Genomic DNA, 23,782 nt, shown 5'->3' with positions numbered 1-23,782 from the left:
AGAACCATACCAGGCCAAACACAGAAACACAACATAGAAAAAGGAACATAGACTGCCCACCCCAACTCACACCCTGACCATACTAACACAAAGATATGTCTTTAAAGGAACTTTAAGGGAACTAAATCAAATCAAATTTTATTTGTCACATACACATGGTTAGCAGATGTTAATGCGAGTGTAGCGAAATGCTTGTGCTTCTAGTTCCGACAATGCAGTAATAACCAACAAGTAATCTAGCTAACAATTCCAAAACTACTACCTTATAGACACAAGTGTAAGGGGATAAAGAATATGTACATAAAGATATATGAATGAGTGATGGTACAGAGCGGCATAGGCAAGATACAGTAGATGGTATTGAGTGCAGTATATACATATGAGATGAGTATGTAAACAAAGTGGCATAGTTAAAGTGGCTAGTGATACATGTATTACATAAAGATGCAGTAGATGATATAGAGTACAGTATATACTGTACGTATACATATGAGATTAATAATGTAGGGTATGTAAACATTATATTAGGTAGCATTGTTTAAAGTGGCTAGTGAAATATTTTACATCATTTCCCATCCATTCCCATTATTAAAGTGGCTGGAGTTGAGTCAGTGTGTTGGCAGCAGCCACTCAATGTTAGTGGTGGCTGTTTAACAGTCTGATGGCCTTGAGATAGAAGCTGTTTTTCAGTCACTCGGTCCCAGCTTTGATGCACCTGTACTGACCTCGCCTTCTGGATGATAGCGGGGTGAACAGGCAGTGGCTCGGGTGGTTGTTGTCCTTGATGATCTTTATGGCCTTCCTGTGACATCGGGTGGTGTAGGTGTCCTGGAGGGCAGGTAGTTTGCCCCCGGTGATGCGTTGTGCAGACCTCACTACCCTCTGGAGAGCCTTACGGTTGTGGGCGGAGCAGTTGCCGTACCAGGCGGTGTTACAGCCCGACAGGATGCTCTCGATTGTGCATCTGTAGAAGTTTGTGAGTGCTTTTGGTGACAAGCCAAATTCTTCAGCCTCTTGAGGTTGAAGAGGCGCTGCTGCGCCTTCTTCACGATGCTGTCTGTGTGGGTGAACCAATTCAGTTTGTCTGTGATGTGTACGCCAAGGAACTTAAAACTTACTACCCTCTCCACTACTGTTCCATCGATGTGGATAGGGGGTTGTTCCCGCTGCTGTTTCCTGAAGTCCACAATCATCTCCTTAGTTTTGTTGACGTTGAGTGTGAGGTCATTTTCCTGACACCACACTCCGAGGGCCCTCACCTCCTCCCTGTAGGCCGTCTCGTCGTTGTTGGTAATCAAGCCTACCACTGTTGTGTCGTCCGCAAACTTGATGATTGAGTTGGAGGCGTGCGTGGCCACGCAGTCGTGGGTGAACAGGGAGTACAGGAGAGGGCTCAGAATGCACCCTTGTGGGGCCCCAGTGTTGAGGATCAGCGGGGTGGAGATGTTGTTGCCTACCCTCACCACCTGGGGGCGGCCCGTCAGGAAGTCCAGTACCCAGTTGCACAGGGCGGGGTCGAGACCCAGGGTCTCGAGCTTGATGACGAGCTTGGAGGGCACTATGGTGTTAAATGCCGAGCTGTAGTCGATGAACAGCATTCTCACATAGGTAATCCTCTTGTCCAGATGGGTTAGGGCAGTGTGCAGTGTGGTTGAGATTGCATCGTCTGTGGACCTATTTGGGCGGTAAGCAAATTGGAGTGGGTCTAGGGTGTCAGGTAGGGTGGAGGTGATATGGTCCTTGACTAGTCTCTCAAAGCACTTCATGATGACGGAAGTGAGTGCTACGGGGCGGTAGTCGTTTAGCTCAGTTACCTTAGCTTTCTTGGGAACAGGAACAATGGTGGCCCTCTTGAAGCTTGTGGGAACAACAGACTGGGATAGGGATTGATTGAATATGTCCGTAAACACACCAGCCAGCTGGTCTGCGCATGCTCTGAGGGCGTGGCTGGGGATGCCGTCTGGGCCTGCAGCCTTGCGAGGGTTGACACGTTTAAATGTTTTCCTCACGTCGGCTGCAGTGAAGGAGAGTCCGCATGTTTTAGTTGCGGGCCGTGTCAGTGGCACTGTATTGTTATTTAGTCATCCTGGGAGCAAGACATCCTGGTCCGTGACGGGGCTGGTTTTCTTTTTGTAATCCGTGATTGACTGTAGACCCTGCCACATACCTCTTGTGTCTGAGCCGTTGAATTGAGATTCTACTTTGTCTCTATACTGATGCTTAGCTTGTTTGATTGCCTTGCGGAGGGAATAGTTACACTGTTTGTATTCGGTCATGTTTCCGGTCACCTTGCCCTGATTAAAAGCAGTGGTTCGCGCTTTCAGTTTCACGCGAATGCTGCCATCAATCCACGGTTTCTGGTTTGGGAATGTTTTAACCGTTGCTATGGGAACGACATCTTCAACGCACGTTCTAATGAACTCTCTCACCGAATCAGCGTATTCGTCAATGTTGTTGTCTGACGCAATACGAAACATATCCCAGTCCACGTGATGGAAGCAGTCTTGGAGTGTGGAATCAGATTGGTCGGACCAGCGTTGAACAGACCTCAGCGCGGGAGCTTCTTGTTTCAGTTTCTGTCTGTAGGCAGGGATCAACAAAATGGAGTCGTGGTCAGCTTTTCCAAAAGGAGAGTGTGGCAGGGCCTTATATGCGTCGCGGAAGTTAGAATAGCAATGATCCAAGGTTTTTCCAGCCCTGGTTGCGCAATCGATATGCTGATACAATTTAGGGAGTCTTGTTTTCAGATTAGCCTTGTTAAAATCCCCAGCTACAATGAATGCAACCTCCGGATATATGGATTCCAGTTTGCAAAGAGTCAAATAAAGTTTGTTCAGAGCCATCGATGTATCTGCTTGGGGAGGAATATATAAGGCTGTGATTATAATCGAAGAGAATTCCCTTGGTAGATAAAGCGGTCGACATTTGAATGTGAGGAATTCTAAATCAGGTGAACAGAAGGACTTGAGTTCCTGTATGTTGTTGTGGCCACACCACGCCACGTTAACCATGAAGCATACGCCCCCGCCCCTCTTCTTACCAGAAAGATGTTTGTTTCTGTCGGCGCGATGCGTGGAGAAACCAGCTGGCTGCACCGACTCCGATAGCGTCTCTCCAGTGAGCCATGTTTCCGTGAAGCAAAGAACGTTACAGTCTCTGATGTCCCTCTGGAATGCTACCCTTGCTCGGATTTCATCAACCTTGTTGTCAAGAGACTGGACATTGGCGAGAAGAATGTTAGGGAGTGGTGCACGATGAGCCCGTCTCCGGAGTCTGACCAGAAGACCGCTTCGTTTCCCCCTTTTACGAAGTCGTTTTTTTGGGTCGCCGGCTGGGATCCATTCCGTTGTCCTGGGGGAAAGACAGAACACAGGATCCGCTTCGCGAAAGTCATATTCTTGGTCATACTGCTGGTAAGTTGACGCTGCTCTTATGTTCAGTAGTTCTTCTCGACTGTATGTAATGAAACCTAAGATGACCTGGGGTACCAATGTAAGAAATAACACGTAAAAAAACAAAAAACTGCATAGTTTCCTAGGAACGCGAAGCGAGGCGGCCATCTCTGTCGGCGCCGGAAGTTCAACTAAGGTCAGAACGTAACAAATGGAGCTCATCCATTTTATTCTCTAGTGATTGCACGTTGTAAAAAAGAACAGATGGTTGAGGTGGGTTACCCACTCGCCGACAAATTCTCACAAGGCCCCCCTATCTCCGCCCTCTTTACCTCTGCCTTTTCTTCATGCGAATGATGGGGATTTGGGCCTGGTCTTGGGAAACAGTATATCATTCACGTCGGACTCATTAAAAATCTTTGTCTAGCTCGAGGTGAGTAATCTCTGTTTTAGGTCAGGTCATGTGACCTGGTGACTTCAAACAAGGTTCAGAATGTCCACTAAGTGGGCCTACACATTGAACACCCTTTAGTTTGTCCATTTTCATCTCATATGTTTTTCCATAAATGTTTCAAAATGTAGAATTTCAATAGCTCCGTGGTCATGTGACCTAATGTCCGCTGACTACCCTTCTATATTGCACACTTGTCACGGCTCCTCCTCTGCATGGCAGGGGCGGTTCCTCCTGCAGGCAGAGGAGGGTCGTTAGTGATTGGAGTCACCTGGGATCAGAGTATTTAAACGGTCACTAATCACCTCTCTCTCTCTCTCTCTCTCCTCTCTCCTCTCTCTCTCTCTCTCTCTCTCTCTGCTCCTCCAGGTATGAACCTGTTTTGTTTGTTCTTTTGTAGTTTTGCATAGTTTTCACTCAGTCATTCACACACACAGATTCACGCATCCATGCACTTTACATTATGATACTTCCACACCTCATTCCTTTTTCTTAGTTTAAAGTTAATAGTTTTGTTTACAATAAAGAACATTTTTAATTGGCCTAGACCTGTTGTTCGCGTCCCCTCATTTTTGCCACAGGATATGAGCCGGCCTGTGACACACTTGTTTGTGTACTGTAAAATCACGCTGTGTAACGTACATTTTTCATAGTTACACATTTGCAATAGCTCCTTGGTCATGTCAATTACACACCTAAGAAGCATACAGTGGATATACACCCATATTGCATGACCTCTAGTCCTGTATCTTCTATATTGTTGTACGTTATTATTAGTTTGACAATTAGGGGGTTCAGTCCAGTGTTGTGTTTACCCTTTTCTTTAATATTTATCTACAATAATTGGTCGTTCTAAGTATTTATTTTCCCTGTTCTTTATTTTTCCACATTATTTAACAGTGGTACACAATAGAAGAGAGACAGACAATATCTCCTTTCGTCGTTAATATCAACCATAAAGGAAAAGGGCAAAGTACGAGAGTCATGCTATTAATTGTCCAAAGCAGGGTTGGAGAGTGAGCTAGTGAGGTAGGCTGCAGTGGGTTTGCTGGTCAATACATATACTGAACATGTAACCACAGTAATGGTGGCCAGTAAATCAATGAATAAAAATATAATATTGACAAATTAAACAAATTGTAGACCTTTAATCTTTTCCAACATGTCAACAGACACTTAACTTCAATTAAGAATGAAACATTTCACCGTGTTAACATTCTCTTTATCCCCGGTTGATGTACATGTCAGAGCCTCTTCAGTGTGGATGGGGAATAGCATACATTAACCCTGGTTGATGTACATGTCAGAGCCTCTTCAGTGTGGATGGGGAATAGCATACATTAACCCTGGTTGATGTACATGTCAGAGCCTCTTCAGTGTGGATGGGGAATAGCATACATTAACCCTGGTTGATGTACATGTCAGAACCTCTTCAGTGTGGATGGGGAATAGCCTCTTCAGTGTGGATGGGGAATAGCATACATTAACCCTGGTTGATGTACATGTCAGAGCCTCTTCAGTGTGGATGGGGAATAGCATACATTAACCCTGGTTGATGTACATGTCAGAGCCTCTTCAGTGTGGATGGGGAATAGCATACATTAACCCTGGTTGATGTACATGTCAGAGCCTCTTCAGTGTGGATGGGGAATAGCATACATTAACCCTGGTTGATGTACATGTCAGAGCCTCTTCAGTGTGGATGGGGAATAGCATACATTAACCCTGGTTGATGTACATGTCAGAGCCTCTTCAGTGTGGATGGGGAATAGCATACATTTTCAACAACAAAGACTGCACATCCAGTTTGTGTTCTTTACTCTGTTGAACTCTTTTGTCTTCATTTCTAGGCACAGCACATGGAACCTCAGTTGGCATGCAAAACATTTAATCAAAACAAAACAAAGTGTAACACGTTATAAATAATATCAAATATCAATGCAGTATCATGAATTAGCCATCCATTGTGTTATATCATAAATTGTCTTACATGCCGTCACTGATGTCAAAAGATTATAAACATGTTAAATAAAGTTACTAACCAAGTCAGTCTTTGGGCCACATCCAGATTCTTTATCAGTGGCACACATGAAGCAGTTGTTGGCTTTGTTGAACTCTGAAATCATAGGCATGAACTGAACATATGGCTGTCCCACACAACTATATAAAAATAAAGAATTTACATTTACTTTGAATTAAATGTCATTACCAGACATTTTTAGTACAGTGGGGCAAAAAAGTATTTAGTCAGCCACCTATTGTGCAAGTTCTCCCACTTAAAAAGATGAGAGGCCTGTAATTTTCGTCATAGGTACACTTCAACTATGACAGACCAAATGAGAAAATAAATCCAGAAAATCACATTGTAGGATTTTTAATGAATTTATTTGCAAAATATGGTGGAAAATAAGTATTTGGTCACCTACAAACAAGCAATATTTCTGGCTCTCACAGACCTGTAACTTCTTCTTTAAGAGGCTCCTCTGTTCTCCACTTGTTACCTGTATAAGTGGGGCGGCAGGCTAGCCTAGTGGTTAGAGCGGTGGACTAGTAACCAGAAGTTTGCAAATTCAAATCCCTGAGCTGACAAGGTACAAATCTGTCATTCTGCCCCCACTTATGTTTCTCTAGGCCGTCATTGTTTAATAAGAATTTGTTCTTAACTGACGTGCCTAGTTAAATAAAAAATGTGCCTTTCCCAATCATGTCCAATCAATTGAATTTACCACAGGTGTACTCCAATCAGTTGTAGGAACATCTCAAGGATGATCAACAGAAACAGGATGCTCCTGAGCTCAATTTCAAGTCTCATAGCAAAGGTATCTGTTTTAAATGTTTTAATAATTTGCCAAAAAATAACTGTTTTCGCTTTGTCATTAGATTGATGAGGAAAAAATGATTTAATCAATTTTAGAATAACGTAACAAAATGTGGAAAAGGGAAGGGGTCTGGATACTTTCAGAATGCACTGTATAAAGTGTAATATTGGGATGCAAACTCAAAATGTAATACAATTCAACTCTATATCTGGCATGGCACAGGTGTCTTATTTTTTGTAAGCCCATAACCAAGTGTGTGAGGTGTATAATTTTGTTTCAAAATAGATTTGTTTAAGACTAAAAAAAATCACTCTGTGACCCTGATTTAGCCAACTGCAGTAAAAGGTTAAGAGGGAAATCAGAAACAAAACAATTGTCCTCTTTACTAACAGAGACAACCGGATATCACCTTTAATAACATCATAAAAGCCTCATCTGCAAGATCATTTTGCTATCGATCTAATGATGCATCCTTGAGAATCAAATCAGTAACTTGAATGTAAACACGTTCTTTGGATCAAGGGCTCCAACAGAGTCCAGTGTGCATTAAACAATCAAGGGGAGTTCTCTATCTAATGATAGAGCACGTTGTCCCTCAAGGATGTATTCTATCCCCATTACTTTTCAAACTGCATTTAAATGACTATGAAAACAATCATTACTGATTTGATTCTCAAGTATGCATCATTAGAGCGACAGCAAAATTCTTCAGCACAGGAAACTATTATCAAGATGAAGAAATTATTTGTTGTGACCAAGAGGCAATTACATTAAATGCATTTGTTTACATACCAGGTGATTCAGCACATTTTCTCATAATGTTAACAGTTCAGGTAGGCTATCTCCTCTTTCAGTTTCTCCAGGCCCTGTAGACAATAATTCAGACTTTCTCTATTCTGTCCGACCTGTGTTGAGGGTTTATGTAAAGAAACATAAGGCAGGCAGGGAGCGACAGGAAGGTTTCGATGTAGCAAGTAGCTGAATTTCTCTGAGGATTTTGTTTGGGAAAGGTGAACGGTAGTGGTGGTTTTGTAGTGGTTGATGAGGCAGCTCAGTAACAGGGCAGGCCCTTGAACAAGGGGCCAGTCCCCCCAATAGACATCTCTCCACCTGTGGATGAACTGTCAGACTGAGGCATCATGGAGGCTTGATTGTAATCCCACTGCACATCTAACGACCTGACCCTGTGTGCTTATCAGCAACATCAACCAGCAGAGCTACAGGTGAATGATCTGTAATCAAACAAGACACGTCTTTTCTTTCTATCTTTCAAAAGTCCTCCCTCCTTCCCTCATTCACTCCAAGCAGTGTCAAGACAGAGCGAAGATGTACCCTGGTGCCACTATGCCCTCAGGTGCATTAGACACACTGGCGCTGACTCACACAGACACACACATGCACTAGACAAGAGTACATGCTCAATTAAAAATAACTCAGTTTAAAAGAAATTTCCTTTATCATACTAAAGCTCAATAAAATTCCGGACCCTCAATATAAGACTGGAATATTGAATTAATTTATACCTAATTTTTCAGACCATCAAAAGGAAAAGTCTACTCTTAGTGTAATGTTGGATACCGCTGACTTATCTCAATTGCAGTCAAAATGAAAGTGACTGAATAAAACACAGAACCACTCTGGCCATTGCTCTAAATATTCCTGTGACTCTTGAGAACTACCCTAATCTCCATATAACTGTTTCTCTTAATATGATGGACCCAATTGTAGAAAATGTACTGTGGCTTATATTCGAAAGTACGCTACTGTATTATACACTGAGTGTACATTATGAACACCTGCTCTTTCCATGACATAGACTGACTAGGTGAATCTAGGTGAATGCTATGATCCCTTATTGATGTCCCTTGTTAAATTAACTTCAATCAGTGTAGATCAGTGGTTGTGGAGTACTTAAGTAAAAATACTTTAAAGTACTACTTAAGTAGTTATTTGGAGTATCTGTACTTTACTTTACTATTTATATATTTGACAACTTTTACTTTTACTCCAATACATTCCTAAAGAAAAAATGTACTTTTTACACCATACATTTTCCCTGGAAACTAAAATACTCATTACATTTAGAATGATCAACCGGGACAGAATTATGGCACCTATCAATATAACACTTTGTCATCCCTACTGCCTCTGATCTGGCGGACTCACGAAAACAAATACTGTGTTTGCAAAATTCTGTCTGAGTGTTGGAGTGTGCCCAGGTCTATCCGTAATTAAAAAGAAAAAGAAAATTGTGCTGTCTGGTTTGCTTAATGTAAGGAATTTGATGTATAGCATTTATTCTTACTTTGTACTTTTACTCAAGTATGATGATTGAGTACTTTTTCTACCACTGTCCTTAAGTACATTTAAAAACAGATACTTTAAAACGTTTACTCAAGTAGCATTTTACTGGGTAACTTTTACTTGAGTCATTTTCTGTTAAGGTATCTTTACTTTTACTCAAGTATGACATTTGAGTACATTTTCCATCATGAGCAAATGGGCTCCTCATTTTTCAGCATGTTTTAACAAAAAGTTAGATTTAGAGTTAGATAAACTTAGATTTTTCTGCAAGGACATATACAGGATGCTACCCTCTACAACATAACCTTTACTATGTCACCAGGAACATATACAGGATGCTACCCTCCACAACATAACCTTTACTATGTCACCAGGACATATACAGGATGCTACCCTCTACAACATAACCTTCACTCCAAATCAAAACTCCAAACCTACAACCTGATGTTGGACAAAATTACCTGGAAGGATTAATACTACCAAAGATTATTATTTCCAAATGCTCCAAATGCTCTGGCAAACCATTGACCAGCAAAAGAAGCACAAGAAACCTGAAAACACCATCCAACCTGGAACTGAGTGAGTAATGTTGGTCTGAAGCTACTTTTAAAGCCAAGAAGAAAAATACATTACAAAGCTATATTTTACTTTATAAGGACTGAATGCTAATTTAAGGCTACCAAGCTTGCTAGGACAGCACAGAACTTTCTGCAACTTCAATTAGCACGGAGGTGTGAATTGAGAGGCGTCAAAGCCCTTGAGCCCTACAATGGCAGGGGTTTCACAGCCTACCCAAATCAAATCAAATCAGAGGCCTTTGAATGCAAAAAAAAAATCGACACTGCAGAGCTCTCGCTGTCCTCTGCCGTCCCCTGATTGTATTACTGCTGATGATATCTGGAAATGTGCATGTACACCCTGGCCCATCTACTGTTGCTAACCCTAATTCTGACTTGTGCTTTGATATTTGCTTCACTGATTTCTGCTCTCGTAAAAGCCTGGGTTTTCTGCACGTTAACACTAGAAGCTTATTACCTAAAATACAGATGTGTGGGTCATTACTGAGACGTGGTTAAGAAAGAGTGTTTTGAACACTGATGTTAACCTTTCTGGTTATAACCTTTGTCGGCAAGACAGATCTTCCGAAGGTGGCGGAGTGGCAATCTTTACCAAAGAACACCTCCAGTACTCGGTTGTCTCCACCAAGTCTGTCCCCAAACAATTTGATTTGCTGGTTTTAAGCATTAAACTTTACAATAGCTCTTTGTTGACTGTTGCTGGGTGTTACCGTCCACCATCAGCACCATCCTGTATACTAAATGCCCTAAGTTCTCTCCTGGCCCCTTACACCAAATCTGAATTTGTCCTGTTAGGTGACCTAAACTGCGACATGCTTAAACCACCAAGTCCTAAAGCAACGGGATTCCCTAAATCTTTCTCAGATTATTACCAATCCCACAAGGTATAATTCCAAACACCCAGAAAAGGCTACTCTCCTTGATGTTATCCTCACAAATAATCCTGAGAAGTAAGAGTCTGGTGTTTTCTGTAATGACCTTAGTGATCACTGTTTTACAGCCTGGGTTCGTAATGGCTGCTCAGTGAAACAACCTGTCCTGATTTGTCATAGACGCTTGCTAAAAAACTTTAATGAGCAAGCCTTCCTTCATGACCTGGCCTCTGTAAATTGGTATAGAATCAGCTTGAACCCCTCTGTCGAAGACGCTTGGACCTTCTTTTTAAAATATTTTTTGCGGTATTGCTAACAAACACACCCTCATTACAGGAAATGAGAATTAATCTGGCTGTGATCTGGCAGAGTTACTCCACCTCAAGAATTGCATTTGGCGAAAGGCTTGGCACACACATACTCAGGCTGACTGGCTCTCATTCAGGCAAATGAGAAATAAGTGCACTCAGGCTATCCAGAAGGCCAAAGTTAGTTACTTTAAGGAGCAGTTCTCTCTCTGTGGGTCTAATGCCAATAAGTTCTGGAAAAGGTTAAAGACCTGGAGAATAAAACCTCCTCCCCACAGATGCCCATGTCCCTTAATGTTGATGCTGTGGTTGTTACTGACAAGAAGCACATGGCTGAGCTTTTTAATCACCACATCATTAAGTCAGGATTCCTATTTGACTCAGCCATGCCTCCTTACCCATCCAACATCTCCCATCGCCCTCTCTTTTTCCCCTGCCCAGCTACAAATTTCTCCTTCCAGGCGGTCACTGAGTCTGAGGTGCCAAAGAAGCTCCTTAAAGTTGACCCCAATAAACCATCTGGGTCAGATGGTTTAGACCCTTTCTTCTTTAAGGTTGCTCCCCCTATCATCGCCAAGCCTATTTCTGACCTTTTTAACCTCTCTCCTCTCTGGGGAGGTTCCCTTTGCTTTGAAGGCAGCCATGATGCAATCTTTATTTAAAGGGGAGTTCAAGCTGACACTAACTGTTATAGGCCAATTTCTATTTTGCCCTGTTTATCAAAAGTGTTAGAGAAACTTGTCAATAATCAACTGACTGGCTTTCTTGATGTCTATAGTATTCTCTCTAGTATGCAATCTGGTTTCCGCTCAGGTTATGGATGTGTCACTGCAACTTTAAAGGTCCTAAATGATGTCACCATTGCCCTTGATTCTACGCAATGTTGTGCTGCTATTTTTATTGACTTAGCCAAAGCTTTTGATATGGTAGACCATTCCATTCTTGTGGGCTGGCTAAGGAGTATTGGTGTCTTTGGCCTGGTTTGCTAACTACGTCTCTCAAAGAGTGCAGTGTATAAAGTCAAAACATCTGTTGTCCCACTGCCTGTCACCAAGGGAGTACCCCAAGGCTCAATCCTAGGCCCCATGCTCTTCTCAATTTACTTCAACAACATAGCTCAGGCAGTAGGAAGCTCTCTCATCCATTTATATGCAGTTGATACAGTCTTATACTCAGCTGGCCCCTCCCCGGTTTTGTGCTAAATGCTCTTCAACAAAGCTTTCTTAGTGTCCAACAAGCTTTCTCTACCCTTAACCTTGTTCTGAACACCTCCAAAACAATAGTTGTGTGGTTTGGTAAGAAGAATCCTCCTCTCCCCACCGGTGTGATTACTACCTCTGAGAGTTTAGAGCTTGAGGTAGTCACCGGATAGAAGTACTTGGGAGTATGGCTAGACGGTTACACTGTCCTTCTCTTAGCACATATAAAAGCTGCAGGCTTAGGTTAAATCTAGACTTGGTTTCCTCTATCGTAATCGCTCCTCTTTTACCCCAGCTGCCAAACTAACCCTGATTCAGATGACCATCCTACCCATGCTAGATTACGGAAACGTAATTTATAGATCGGCAGGTAAGGGTGCTCTCGAGCGGTTAGATGTTCTTTGCCATTTGGCCATCAGATTTGCCACCAATGCTCCTTATAGGACACATCACTGCACTCTATACTCCTCTGTAAACTGGTCATCTTTGTATCCCTGTCGCAAGACCCACTTGTTGATGCTTATTGATAAAACCCTCTTAGGCCGCACTCCCCCCTGTCTGAGAAACCTACTGCAGCCCTCATCCTCCACATACACATACACATACACCCGTTCTGCCAGTCACATTCTGTTTAAGGTACCCAAAGCATCCATGGGTCGCTCCTCTTTTCAGTTTGCTGCAGCTAGAGACTGGAACGAGCTGCAAAAAACACTCAAACTGGACAGTTTTATCTCCATCTCTTCATGCAAAGACTCAATCATGGACACTCTTACTGACAGTTAAGGGTGCTTCACGTGATGTATTGTTGTCTCTACTTTCCTGCCCTTTATGCTGTTGTCTGTGCCCAATAATGTTTGTACCATGTTTTGTGCTGCTACCATGATGTGCTGCTGCCATGTTGTGTTGCTACCATGTTGTTGTCATGTGTTGCTGCCATGTTATGTGGTTGTCTTAGGTCTCTCTTTATGTAGTTCTATCGTGTTGTGTGTTTTGTTCTATATTTTATTTTATTATTTATTTATTTTTAATCCCATGCCCCGTTCCTGCAGGAGGCCTTTTGCCTTTTGGTAGGCCGTCATTGTAAATAAGAATTGGTCTTAACTAACCTGCACAGTTAAATAAAGGTTAAATAAAATAAAAAGTGGAGAGAGGTTAAAGAAGGATTTGTAAGCCTTGATACAATTGAGACATGGATTGTGTATGTGTGCAACTCAGTGGGTGAATGACCAAGACAAAATATTGAAGTGCCTTTGAACAGGGTATGGTGGTAGGTGCCAGGAGAACCGGTTTGTGTCGAGAACTGCAACGCTGCTGGGTTTTTCATGCTCAACAGTTCCCTGTGTGTATCAAGAATGGTCCACCACCCAAAGGACATCCAGCCAACTTGACACAACTGCGGAAAGCATGTAGGTCTAGGGTTGTCAACATCACACCCCAGCCTTCCCTGTTCCTCTAAAGGTCATTACCCTCTCTCAACCCCAGGCCCCATTTATCTTCTCTGCCTCAGTGGCCAGCTGCCTGTCTCTGGCTCTCTGCCTTACACAACGTCATCCAGCCCTGACCTGCTGCACCGCATTGATGCTCCTATTTACAGTGCACTTACTAGATTGGTACCACCCTGTTCCACCACTGTCAATCGACAATATAATAGTAATAGCTTAATACGGACACAGGGTGGAGCTATAATGTCAGAATTCATCGTCATCATCATTATGAGGGCCTTCAAAAAAATTGTATGAAGGATGTAATAATGACAATTTCCATTACATATAAACATACACACTTGTCCTACTACATATGGGCTTTGCATGAGCTATTCTTACACTTTTTCATCAACTTTTTAAATGAATTGTCTAATAAATATAATGTAGCGGTAGTATGAACACGCCCATTAAAATACAGAACAAAGGCATAGCAGTAGGTAGTCGTTTGAGATTTAATAAGTGATTAGGAAAGCCCTATCTGAGTTTTATTTTTAAAATCAAGAAAACCCGGAAACTGATGGAAACAACTTCCGTTTCTCACTGCCTGAATGGTATGTGGAGAGAACGGCAACTCTAGACCGGGAAGTGGGGCATCTAAATCAAATCTAGCTAGATAACTTTTTTCAAGTATATCTTAGCTTCCTGTTGACTATTGTATGAGGCCGAGATGCAAAGTCAGGATCCATGCGAAAATTGTAAGTTAACGATAGAAATTGTTAACAAATTGGATAACGTAGCTAACGTTAGCTAGGTGTGGTGTGCGTTCGATGTTCAACATGGCGTATGCCGTATCTTGCCCTATGATCCCGCCCTGCCTGAAATGTAGTCCAGGCTAGCTGAAATGGTGGCACTGGCAAGTCCACGTATCTGCAATATCGATATGTCTAGACCGTTTCGAAATCGTCCATGACTTTATTTCACGCTATATCATCAAATCAGCAGTTGCTTCATCCATTGTTGTACTTATTAATGATATGTACCCATTGTTTCTTGAAAAATACAACTTGTATTTCTCATGAGCTAAGTTCTACTGTCGTACACAATGATGTATATAAACCATTGGTCGTACTCCATTATAACCCAAAATATAAGCCTGTTTTATTACAATGTTTGTCAACAATGTAATTGTAAACAAACACTACATAGCCTCAACATGACTAAAACTATAATTTTGATATCATGGATAGCTATTTCTATTGGAGTGGTTACATTTCTCCAGTCCCGTCCCTTAACTTTCTACCTTAACATGGGTGGAGAGTCGGGGCTCCGCTTTGTCATGGTTTCTACTGCTGGTGGCTGCGTTAAATATTCCATTAACATAACATGTATTCTTACTAACGTTAGTCTAAAGTGTATTCACTTTTTAGCTAGAGCTTGCTAACTTGGTCCTATGAATGCACGCGCCTTGTCAAAATTGCGTGCGCCTAGTCAGGGTAACCGTGTGTCGGCTAAACAACTTATTTTCCGATTTTTAGGTCCCCCTCTTCTTCTTCCCTCTCTGCGTCTCTTCATTCCACCACTGCGGCTTGTCTCTGCAGCCATGTGGCAAGTGGTTCAACGAGGAGACGTTCAAGATTATGGGATGCTGGAGGAGTTTGTCACCATGGTTACAGAGATTGTGCCAGAGCTTTTGAGTTGCAGTCAGAGGGCCCAACTCATTCTGGGGCTTAGAGCAAGGGTAAGAGATTGGGTGCAGAATGGGGAAAATAAACATGCGACAAGATGATGATGGTAGTCCTAGCCTTTAGCCCAAACATACACCTAGAACTCCTACATACACCTAGACCTCCTACATAGACCTAGACCTCCTACATAGACCTACATAGACCTAGAACTCCTACATAGACCTAGACCTCCTACATAGACCTACATAGACCTAGAACTCCTACATAGACCTAGACCTCCAACATAGACCTAGACCTCCAACATAGACCTAGACCTCCTACATAGACCTAGAATTCCTACATAGACCTAGACCTCCTACATAGACCTAGAATTCCTACATAGACCTAGTACTCCTACATAGACCTACATAGACCTAGACCTCCTACATAGACCTAGACCTCCTACATAGACCTAGAACTCCTACATAGACCTAGACCTCCTACATAGACCTACATAGACCTAGAATTCCTACATAGACCTAGAATTCCTACATAGACCTAGAATTCCTACATAGACCTAGTATTCCTACATAGACCAAGTATTCCTACATAGACCTAGTACTCCTACATAGACCTACATAGACCTAGAACTCCTACATAGACCTAGAACTCCTACATAGATCTAGAACTCCTAGCTATCTGAGGTCTGAGCATAACTTCTTCCATGTACAGTATGAATTTATATGCCAATCTATAATCAGAAGGCAGTTATTTTGCATCCTTTAGATCACTGAGCAGTCTACAAGAGCATGTTTCCTCCACCTTTAGATGCAGATATTTATAGTTATCTATTTATATTATAGTTATCATAGTAAACACCACAACACACCCTGGGGCTACCCTAGCCTTTAGCTCTGACAAAACAGTGTAGACAGTTGACTCTGGCCTTAGACAACGGTCTGGTAATGGAATTGTAATTGACTGAGATGAAGACCCTGAAGCTGATTATCTCAATTGAACACTGACATTGGGCCTTATCTAGGCTATCTTTAATTTTCTCAAAATGTGTCCCAATGAGAACAGAGCAGTGCCTAGGAAGTGTGGGGTTGACCTTTGACCGACTACTGACTGGCCATTTGTCATTTCAGCTGGTTCTGGAGTTGTGTCGCACTGAGCAGACATTAGACCTCACGAATATTCAAAAACACCTGGACAGGATCCGATCCCTCACATCCACTGAGGAAGCAGAGGTGAGTATCTTTCAGAGGGATTGGAGGTGAAGAATACATGCCTATGTCAGTGGGCACACTCACTGATGGGTAAATCCATTTGAATTCAATCACCTTTTGACAGAACCCCTTTTAATTTGAACAAAACCTTCCATACATATTTGTCCATTGTAGAATTGCTCAGAAAGGGACTTTTTGGACCTGAATGCCAAAAACATTCAAGAGATAAAGGTGCTTAAAGTTGACCTATTTTACATACTCAACCATACCATCATGTCTTCATCACTAAAAAAGATAACCAGTTGAGATTGATATAATTGAAAAACTTGCAAACAGGTTATTACTATTTTATAGTTTCTTTAAAAAAAAGTGTTTTAATAATCATTGTCATTTTTTAACCATAAATGTAAATGATCTAAAAACACTTAAACTCAGATTATTTTCATATTCGCATATGTTGTAGGTCAGACCCTATTTTACATCAACTGAAGTGTTTATGTTAAACCTGCAATCGGTTGAGACATAACGTACTCTTAAATACAGGGTGCCATGTTGTGGCTGATAAATGTACTAAAATGGGAATCAAATTGAAATGTCTACTTACCACATAAATTGTTGGAGGTCCACACATCAGAGAATGTTGACTGGAATATCTGTTGTTTTAAATGATGCTATCAATCCTCCATAGGAAACATATTGAAATCATAGAAATATGGATAATAGACATCATGACCATTCTAAGTTGACATTTGACGGTGGGTGGACCGGCGGTCATCTTTGTGGTAGAAAATTATTTTAATATCCATTCAATTAAAATAATGGTGTACCAGCTAACTTGCAGTGGTCTTCTGGGGGGGGCAGGTAGGTAGCCTAGTGGTTAGAGCGTTGGACCAGTAACTGAAAGGTTGCTAGATCGAATCCCCGAGGTGACAAGGTAAAAATCTGTCGTTCTGCCCCTGAACAAGCAACCTAAGCCGTCATTGTAAATAAGAATTTGTTCTCAACTGACTTGCCATGTTAAATAAAAATGTAAAGGTTTAAGCTACAACATAATTTGTATATTGTGTAATATATATATATATATATATATATATGTGTATATATATAATTATATTTTTTATTTTTTTTTTACATTTTTTTTTCAATAAATTATTGAAAAAAATTGACAACCCTTCTTGTAAGCTTTTAAATGATGTCAAACTCAACCGTTTATCTTTTCCAGTGATGAAGACATGGATGGGGTATGCAAAATGGGTCAACTTTAAGCACCTTTACCTTCTGAATGTTTAGGCATTCAGGTACAAAAAGTAACTTTCTGACCACTTCTTCCATAGGTTAATATGTATGGAATTGTTTTATTTAAATCAAAACAGATGCTGTCAAAAAGTAATTGAATTCAAAAGGATTTAACCTGATGGCTGACTGGCTGGAGAGTCATTTTTTAGGACCAATGAAGAATGATCTATAATGTGCTAACTCAACCCACCCGTGTCACCAGGCGATACCAAACCAATAGGCCCAACCAGACAGTATTGTGTGATTGAGTTGTCCACTTCAATGATGTAGTAGTTGTGCATGTTTTGTTGCAGTCAAGTGATGCAAGTGATGCATTTTTCATTGGTCCTCCATGCAGGTGGAATTATCTGAATCAAAGTTTGTGGAGCTGGTTAAATCTCTGCTGAAAGACCCAAGTGAAAGGGAGAACTTCTACCAGGTTTGTTTCTTCATTTACAGTTGAAGTCGGAAGTTTACAAACACTTACATTGGAGTCATTAAAACAAATTTTTCAACCACTCCACACATTTCTAGTTAAGAAAATATAGTTTTGGCAAGTCGGTTAGGACATCTACTTTGTGCACGACACAACTAATATTTCCAACAATTGTTTACAGAAAGATTATTTCACTTAGAATTCACTGTATCACAATTCCAGTGGGTCAGAAGTTTACATCTACTAAATTGACTGTGCCTTTAAACAGCTTGGAAAATTCCAGAAAATGATGTCATGGCTTTAGAAGCTTCTGATAGGCTAATTGACATCATTTGAGTCAATTGGAGGTGTACCTTAGGCCTTGAAATACATCCAATCTTCAAACTCAGTGCATCTTTGCTTGACATCGTGGTAAAATCTAAATAAATCAGCCAATACCTCAGGTTCATCCTTGGGAGCAATTTCCAAACGCCTGAAGGTACCACATTCATCTGTACAAACAATAGTATGCAAGTATAAACACCATGGGATCACGCAGCCGTCATACCGCTCAGGAAGGAGATGCGTTCTGTCTCCTAGAGATGAACGTACTTTGGTGTGAAAAGTGCAAATCAATCCCAGAACAACAGCAAAAGACCTTGTGAAGATGCTGGAGGAAACAGGTACAAAAGTATCTATATCCACAGTAAAAGGAGTCCTATATCGACATAACCTGAAAGGCCGCTCAGCAAGGAAGAAGCCACTGCTCCAAAACCGCCATATAAAAGCCAGACTACGGTTTGCAACTGCACATGGGGACAAAGATCATACTTTTTGGAGAAATGTCCTCTGGTCTAATGAAACAAAAATAGAACTGTTTGGCCATAAGGACCATCGTAATGTTTGGAGGAAAATGGGAGAGGCTTGCAAGTCTCAAACACCATCCCAACCCTGAAGCACAGGGGTGGCAGCATCATGTTGTAGGGCTGCTTTTCTGCAGGAGGGACTGGTGCACTTCACAAAATAGATGGCATCATGAGGATGGAAAATGATCTGGATATATTGAAGCAACATCTCAAGACGTCAGTCAGGAAGTTAAAGCTTGGTCACAAATGGGTCTTCCAAATGGACAATGACCCCAAGCATACTTTCAAAGTTGTTGCAAAATGGCTTAAGGACAACAAAGTCAAGATATTGGAGTAGCCATCACAAAGCCTTGACCTCAATCCCATAGAAAATTTGTGGGCAGAACTGAAAAAGCGTGTGTGAGAAAGGAGGCCTACAAACCTGACTCAGTTACACCAGCTCTGTCAGGAGGAATGGGCCAAAATTCACCCAACTTATTGTGGGAAGCTTGTGGAAGGCTACCCAACATTTTTGACCCAGGTTCAACTATTTAAAGGCAATGCTACCAAATACTAATTGAGTGTATGTCAACTTCTGATCCACTGGGAATGTGATGAAAGAAATAAAAGCTGAAATAAATAATTCTCTCTACTATTATTCTGACTTTTCACATTCTTCAAATAAAGTGGTGATCCTAACTGACCTAAGACAGGGATTTTTTACTATATTTAAATGTCAGGAATTGTGAAACTGAGTTTAAATGTATTTGGCTACCGTGTATGTAAACTTCTGACTTCAATTTTAGTCTTCGCTCCATTTAGTCTTCACTACAGTTAGAACGTAGCCTGGTAGCAGATCTGCTTGTGATTTTACCTACTCCATTGTCAATGTTTGGCCTCACAATTCCATAAGGAGTTGGCAAGAAAGCAGAAACAGACTGGCACCCAGGCTAGTTAGAACTCTGAGGGGCTGAGTTTTTATATTCTAAATGTTACATTCATGTACAGGACTGCATCTCTAATAACTGAAAGTACAATATTTATATGTTCGAGTCCTTCTCATTCATACATGCTGTATCTCCACCTCCAGGTGTTTGGTTTAGTTATGATTTCTTTGTAGATCAAACAAAAGGCTAAAACTTTCTGCTTTAGGATGTTGATGTGGCTGTATGATGATCTAAGACCAAAGGTAATATCAGTACACATTTTAGCCTAATTATTGACATTAATTATTACATTAATTTATTCTCTCCTAGGATGTGTTCCCTGTGGAATTTGGGCCCAAGTATGACACTGCAATACAGATGCTGATGTTAGAATTCCTTTCCAGACTTGAGAAGTTACTTCCCATACCAGACCTTGAACAGGTAATAAGAATGAATAACACCTTTATCTATTTAGCTTGGGGAATTAGAAGTCAAGAATACCAATCAATAATCAATAATCTTTTCATGTTTAATAAACTGTGTGTTGGACATGAGTTTGTAGTTGTTAATGCTTTTAAACCATGTTCCTCTCTCTCAAGACTGCCTCCTTGTTAAGTGCTGTCCCCTCTGCCCTGGAGAAATGTGTACAGTTTGTACCTGACCCCATACAATTGAGGACCCTGCTCCAGTACCACAGAAAACTTGGACATTTGGACTCCATCCGTAAGTATCATACAGATTTATAGAGGATCCATGGATTGGATTGGTTCTGCAAAAATGTCAAATGATGAGTGTCAGGTAGAGTAATTATGTATAGGAAATATATTATTGGTTATGTTTGTCTGGTAACAGTTTATATTTGAGGCATTGTTATAATTATCATATGTGCTGTTCAATTTAACCTTCCTTTTGTCATTGTCTCCCTCTTTTGCATAAAAAGGAACTCCATCGTCCTTTGGTGACTTCATCCTCTCCTCTCTGTCTCTTCCTCCATACGTGCGAGTGGTGACTGCCCCAGATGTAGACTCAGATACACAATCAGAAGGCATGAATTTGGAGGGAATGGAAGCAAGAGAGTTGTTGGAGAATCGGACAAAGGAAATCGATGTACTAGTCCCAGCAGATGAAGTTAGAAGATACATAATTACTGAGCCAGATTACGGTATGGACATGGAGTCTGCCATTGGGGAAAATGACAATCAAGCTGTCACTGGCTTGAATTTACTCAGACCATCACAATTAAAACGAAGCAAAAGGCTGCAGATTAAGAACATGTTTTCAAAACGACGGAAACCTCGAAAGACCGATTCTTCCGGGCGTGCAAACAAACAGCCATCATCCTCCAAGGGTCGGCCTTCCCCAAAGAAGTCATGCAGAAGAGGCCCATTCAGTAAGACATGTGAAGTGTGTGGGAAGACTTTCACTCGAGTCACAGCCATGAAAAGGCATCAGCTAACCCACACTGGAGATCTCAAGTTTAAGTGCCTCATGTGTGAAAAAAGCTTCAGGGATGGTCATAATCTGAAGAGACACCAGAGGCGAGTTTGTGAAAAGGAGCTAAACATGTTGGATGAAGATGAAAATGAGGAAGAGATCCCACAACCCTCAACTAGCAAATCTCAGATCACATCACTCCTCAAGACTCCCTGTCCACCAGGGCCATCTCATCAAGGAACTCTGGACACTATCACAGCCACGAACACATGCTCTGTGTGTGGGCGGTATTTTGCTCGTACTTCCAGCTTGGTGAGGCACATGAGCTCCCACTCAAAAGAGCGTCCATTTGGGTGTGTCAATTGTGATAAGAGATTCAAGTATTCGTACGATTTGAAAAAACACCAGAGAGAATTGTGTCAGAAAATGACCCAGGGAGATTTGTGTCAGGATGTTGGTCAGAACATGGCACAACAAAAGAGTGGCCTGGAACCAGAGAAGGTTTTTCTTGCTACTGCAGAGAATCGAACCCAGGTAGATTCCAAAACCTGTTATGTCTGTGGTAAGATTTTGACTTGTACCTCACAGATGGAAAGGCACTTGAAATCTCACTCAAAGGCACGTCCCTTTAATTGTGCTATTTGTGAGAGAAGTTTTAAGTACAAAGATACCTTGAAGAAACATCAGGAAATCCTTGGCCACGAGGGCATCCTAGAAGACTTGGGTCAGAATGTGGACCAGCAAGAAGTGGAAGTTAACACAGAGAGTTGCATCAGCCCTCTCACTACCAAGGAAAATGACACTGAGCCCCTTATCACGGCTGCTACTTCAGTGCCGACTCTCAAAGAACCCAAACCATGCACTGTGTGTGGGAAGATTTTTAACCGTGCTTCAGTTATGGCTATTCATATGAGATCCCATTCAGATGAGCGTCCTTATCAATGTGGCAATTGTGAACAGCGCTTTAAGTACATGCACAATCTGAATCAACACCAGAGATATATCTGTAAGGTGAACCGAGAAGAGTCCTCTCAGATGGTAGACCAGCACCAAGAGGAGGAGTCTAGTGAACTGGTGGCTGTTAAGGCTGATACCCCAGAGACATCTACCAGTCGACTACAACTGGTTCACTGGTGTAAAAAATGTGGAAAGTGTTTCGATGACATCTGTAATTTGAAGCAACACCAGGAAAGTTCATGCAAAGAGGAAAAAATAAAGGTGGTCTTCCAATGTGAAAAAAGAAAGGTGGTCTTCAAATGTGATGATTGTGGGAAGGACTTCAAAGGTTCATCATCCCTAAGGACACACAAGCGAATTCACAACCCATTCTATTGCTCTGATTGTGGAAGGGTCCTACCAAACTCCATTGCCTTTGACAGACACAAGCTGATGCAGCACAAGGAAATCCAGTGTACCATGTGTGAGAAGACCTTTACCCTGTTGGGGCGTCTGAGAGATCACTATCTGCATCAACATAAATTCACAGGACCATACCCCTGCTCTCAATGTGAGAAAACTTTTACCCAGTTAAGATACCTTGTCGAACATGAGAGGGTTCATTCAGGAGAGTACCCTTACCAGTGCTCTGTTTGTCAAGCAAAGTTCAATAAAGCAAATTCTCTAACAATACACAGTAGGAAGCACACAGGAGAAAAGCCGTTCCTGTGCTGGCAGTGTGGAAAGAGTTACAAGGATCGTGGAAACCTGTCAATGCATATGGGGACCCACTCAGAGGAGAGACCCTTTTCTTGTTCGCAGTGTGACATGACTTATCGGACAAAGATTCAGCTGAATACACACATTGAACAAGTTCATGAGGGGGTGAGATACACCTGTGCAGTCTGTGGAAAGCAGTTTTTGAAAGCTGTGTCATTGATAAGACATGAACTCACTCACACAGGAGAAAGACCATGGCCATGCTCCTATTGCACAAAAACCTTCATCACTGCCAATGAAAGGAGATTGCATGAAAGATACCATACTGGTGAGAGACCATACAAATGCCAAGACTGTGGAAAGTCCTTTGTACAGTTATGTTTTCTGAAAGCACACCAACGACTTCACACAGGAGAGAAGCCATTTGCATGCAGTGTTTGTGACAAACGTTTCAGATTAAATTACCATAGGCAAAGACACGAGCAAACCCATACAGGAAAACAGAAGCCACATGTTTGTGCGGAATGTGGGTTAGCTTTCGCTCAAAGAAAGCGCCTGACTGAACACCAATGCACTCACTCCTTGAATTAAAATGTTATTTTTTTAAAGTCTAATGTTCCTTTGCATTGTTATTCATTTTAAGACGGTAAAGTGGGGAAAGTAGTGAGGGAGACAAATTAGGGGCACAGACAGAAAGAAGGGCAGAGAAGGGTCTTGAACCCTCGTCACCAAGCATTACCACTCTGTTAGACTCTGGCATTTGAGTTCTTGTTGTGTACTATAAATAAAAACACAGGTTTAACACCTCAGGTTTGAATTAATATTCTATTTTTCAGCTTTGTTTTATCATTCCGTTGATAATTTCAATTGCTAATTTGTAGTATGTACAGTAAAGGATGAAACGTGTAAACTGTTATTCTCAAATAACCACAACATTGCATTTTGTGATCATGGCAATAATAAAGGAGTACATGAACACATCCATGTGTGT

General features: G+C 41.5%; 1 protein-coding gene across 1 annotated transcript; it reads left to right on the top strand.

The window, feature by feature from the left end:
- The first annotated feature begins 13,934 nt into the window (after positions 1-13,934).
- LOC112217120 (zinc finger protein 420) lies at positions 13,935-23,771 on the top strand. The gene is made up of 7 exons (XM_042317418.1): positions 13,935-14,102; positions 14,883-15,085; positions 16,160-16,261; positions 17,874-17,954; positions 20,032-20,142; positions 20,301-20,424; positions 20,642-23,771. Exons 1-7 carry the CDS (start codon positions 14,075-14,077, stop codon positions 23,380-23,382), a joined length of 3,390 nt encoding a protein of 1,129 aa, XP_042173352.1. The 5' UTR covers positions 13,935-14,074; the 3' UTR covers positions 23,383-23,771.
- The last annotated feature ends 11 nt before the right edge of the window (positions 23,772-23,782 follow it).

Source organism: Oncorhynchus tshawytscha, unplaced genomic scaffold (assembly GCF_018296145.1).
Source record: "Oncorhynchus tshawytscha isolate Ot180627B unplaced genomic scaffold, Otsh_v2.0 Un_contig_8446_pilon_pilon, whole genome shotgun sequence".
NCBI lineage: Eukaryota > Metazoa > Chordata > Actinopteri > Salmoniformes > Salmonidae > Oncorhynchus > Oncorhynchus tshawytscha.
Note: the sequence above shows the minus strand (reverse complement) of the source record. Positions and strands in the feature narration are given on the sequence as shown.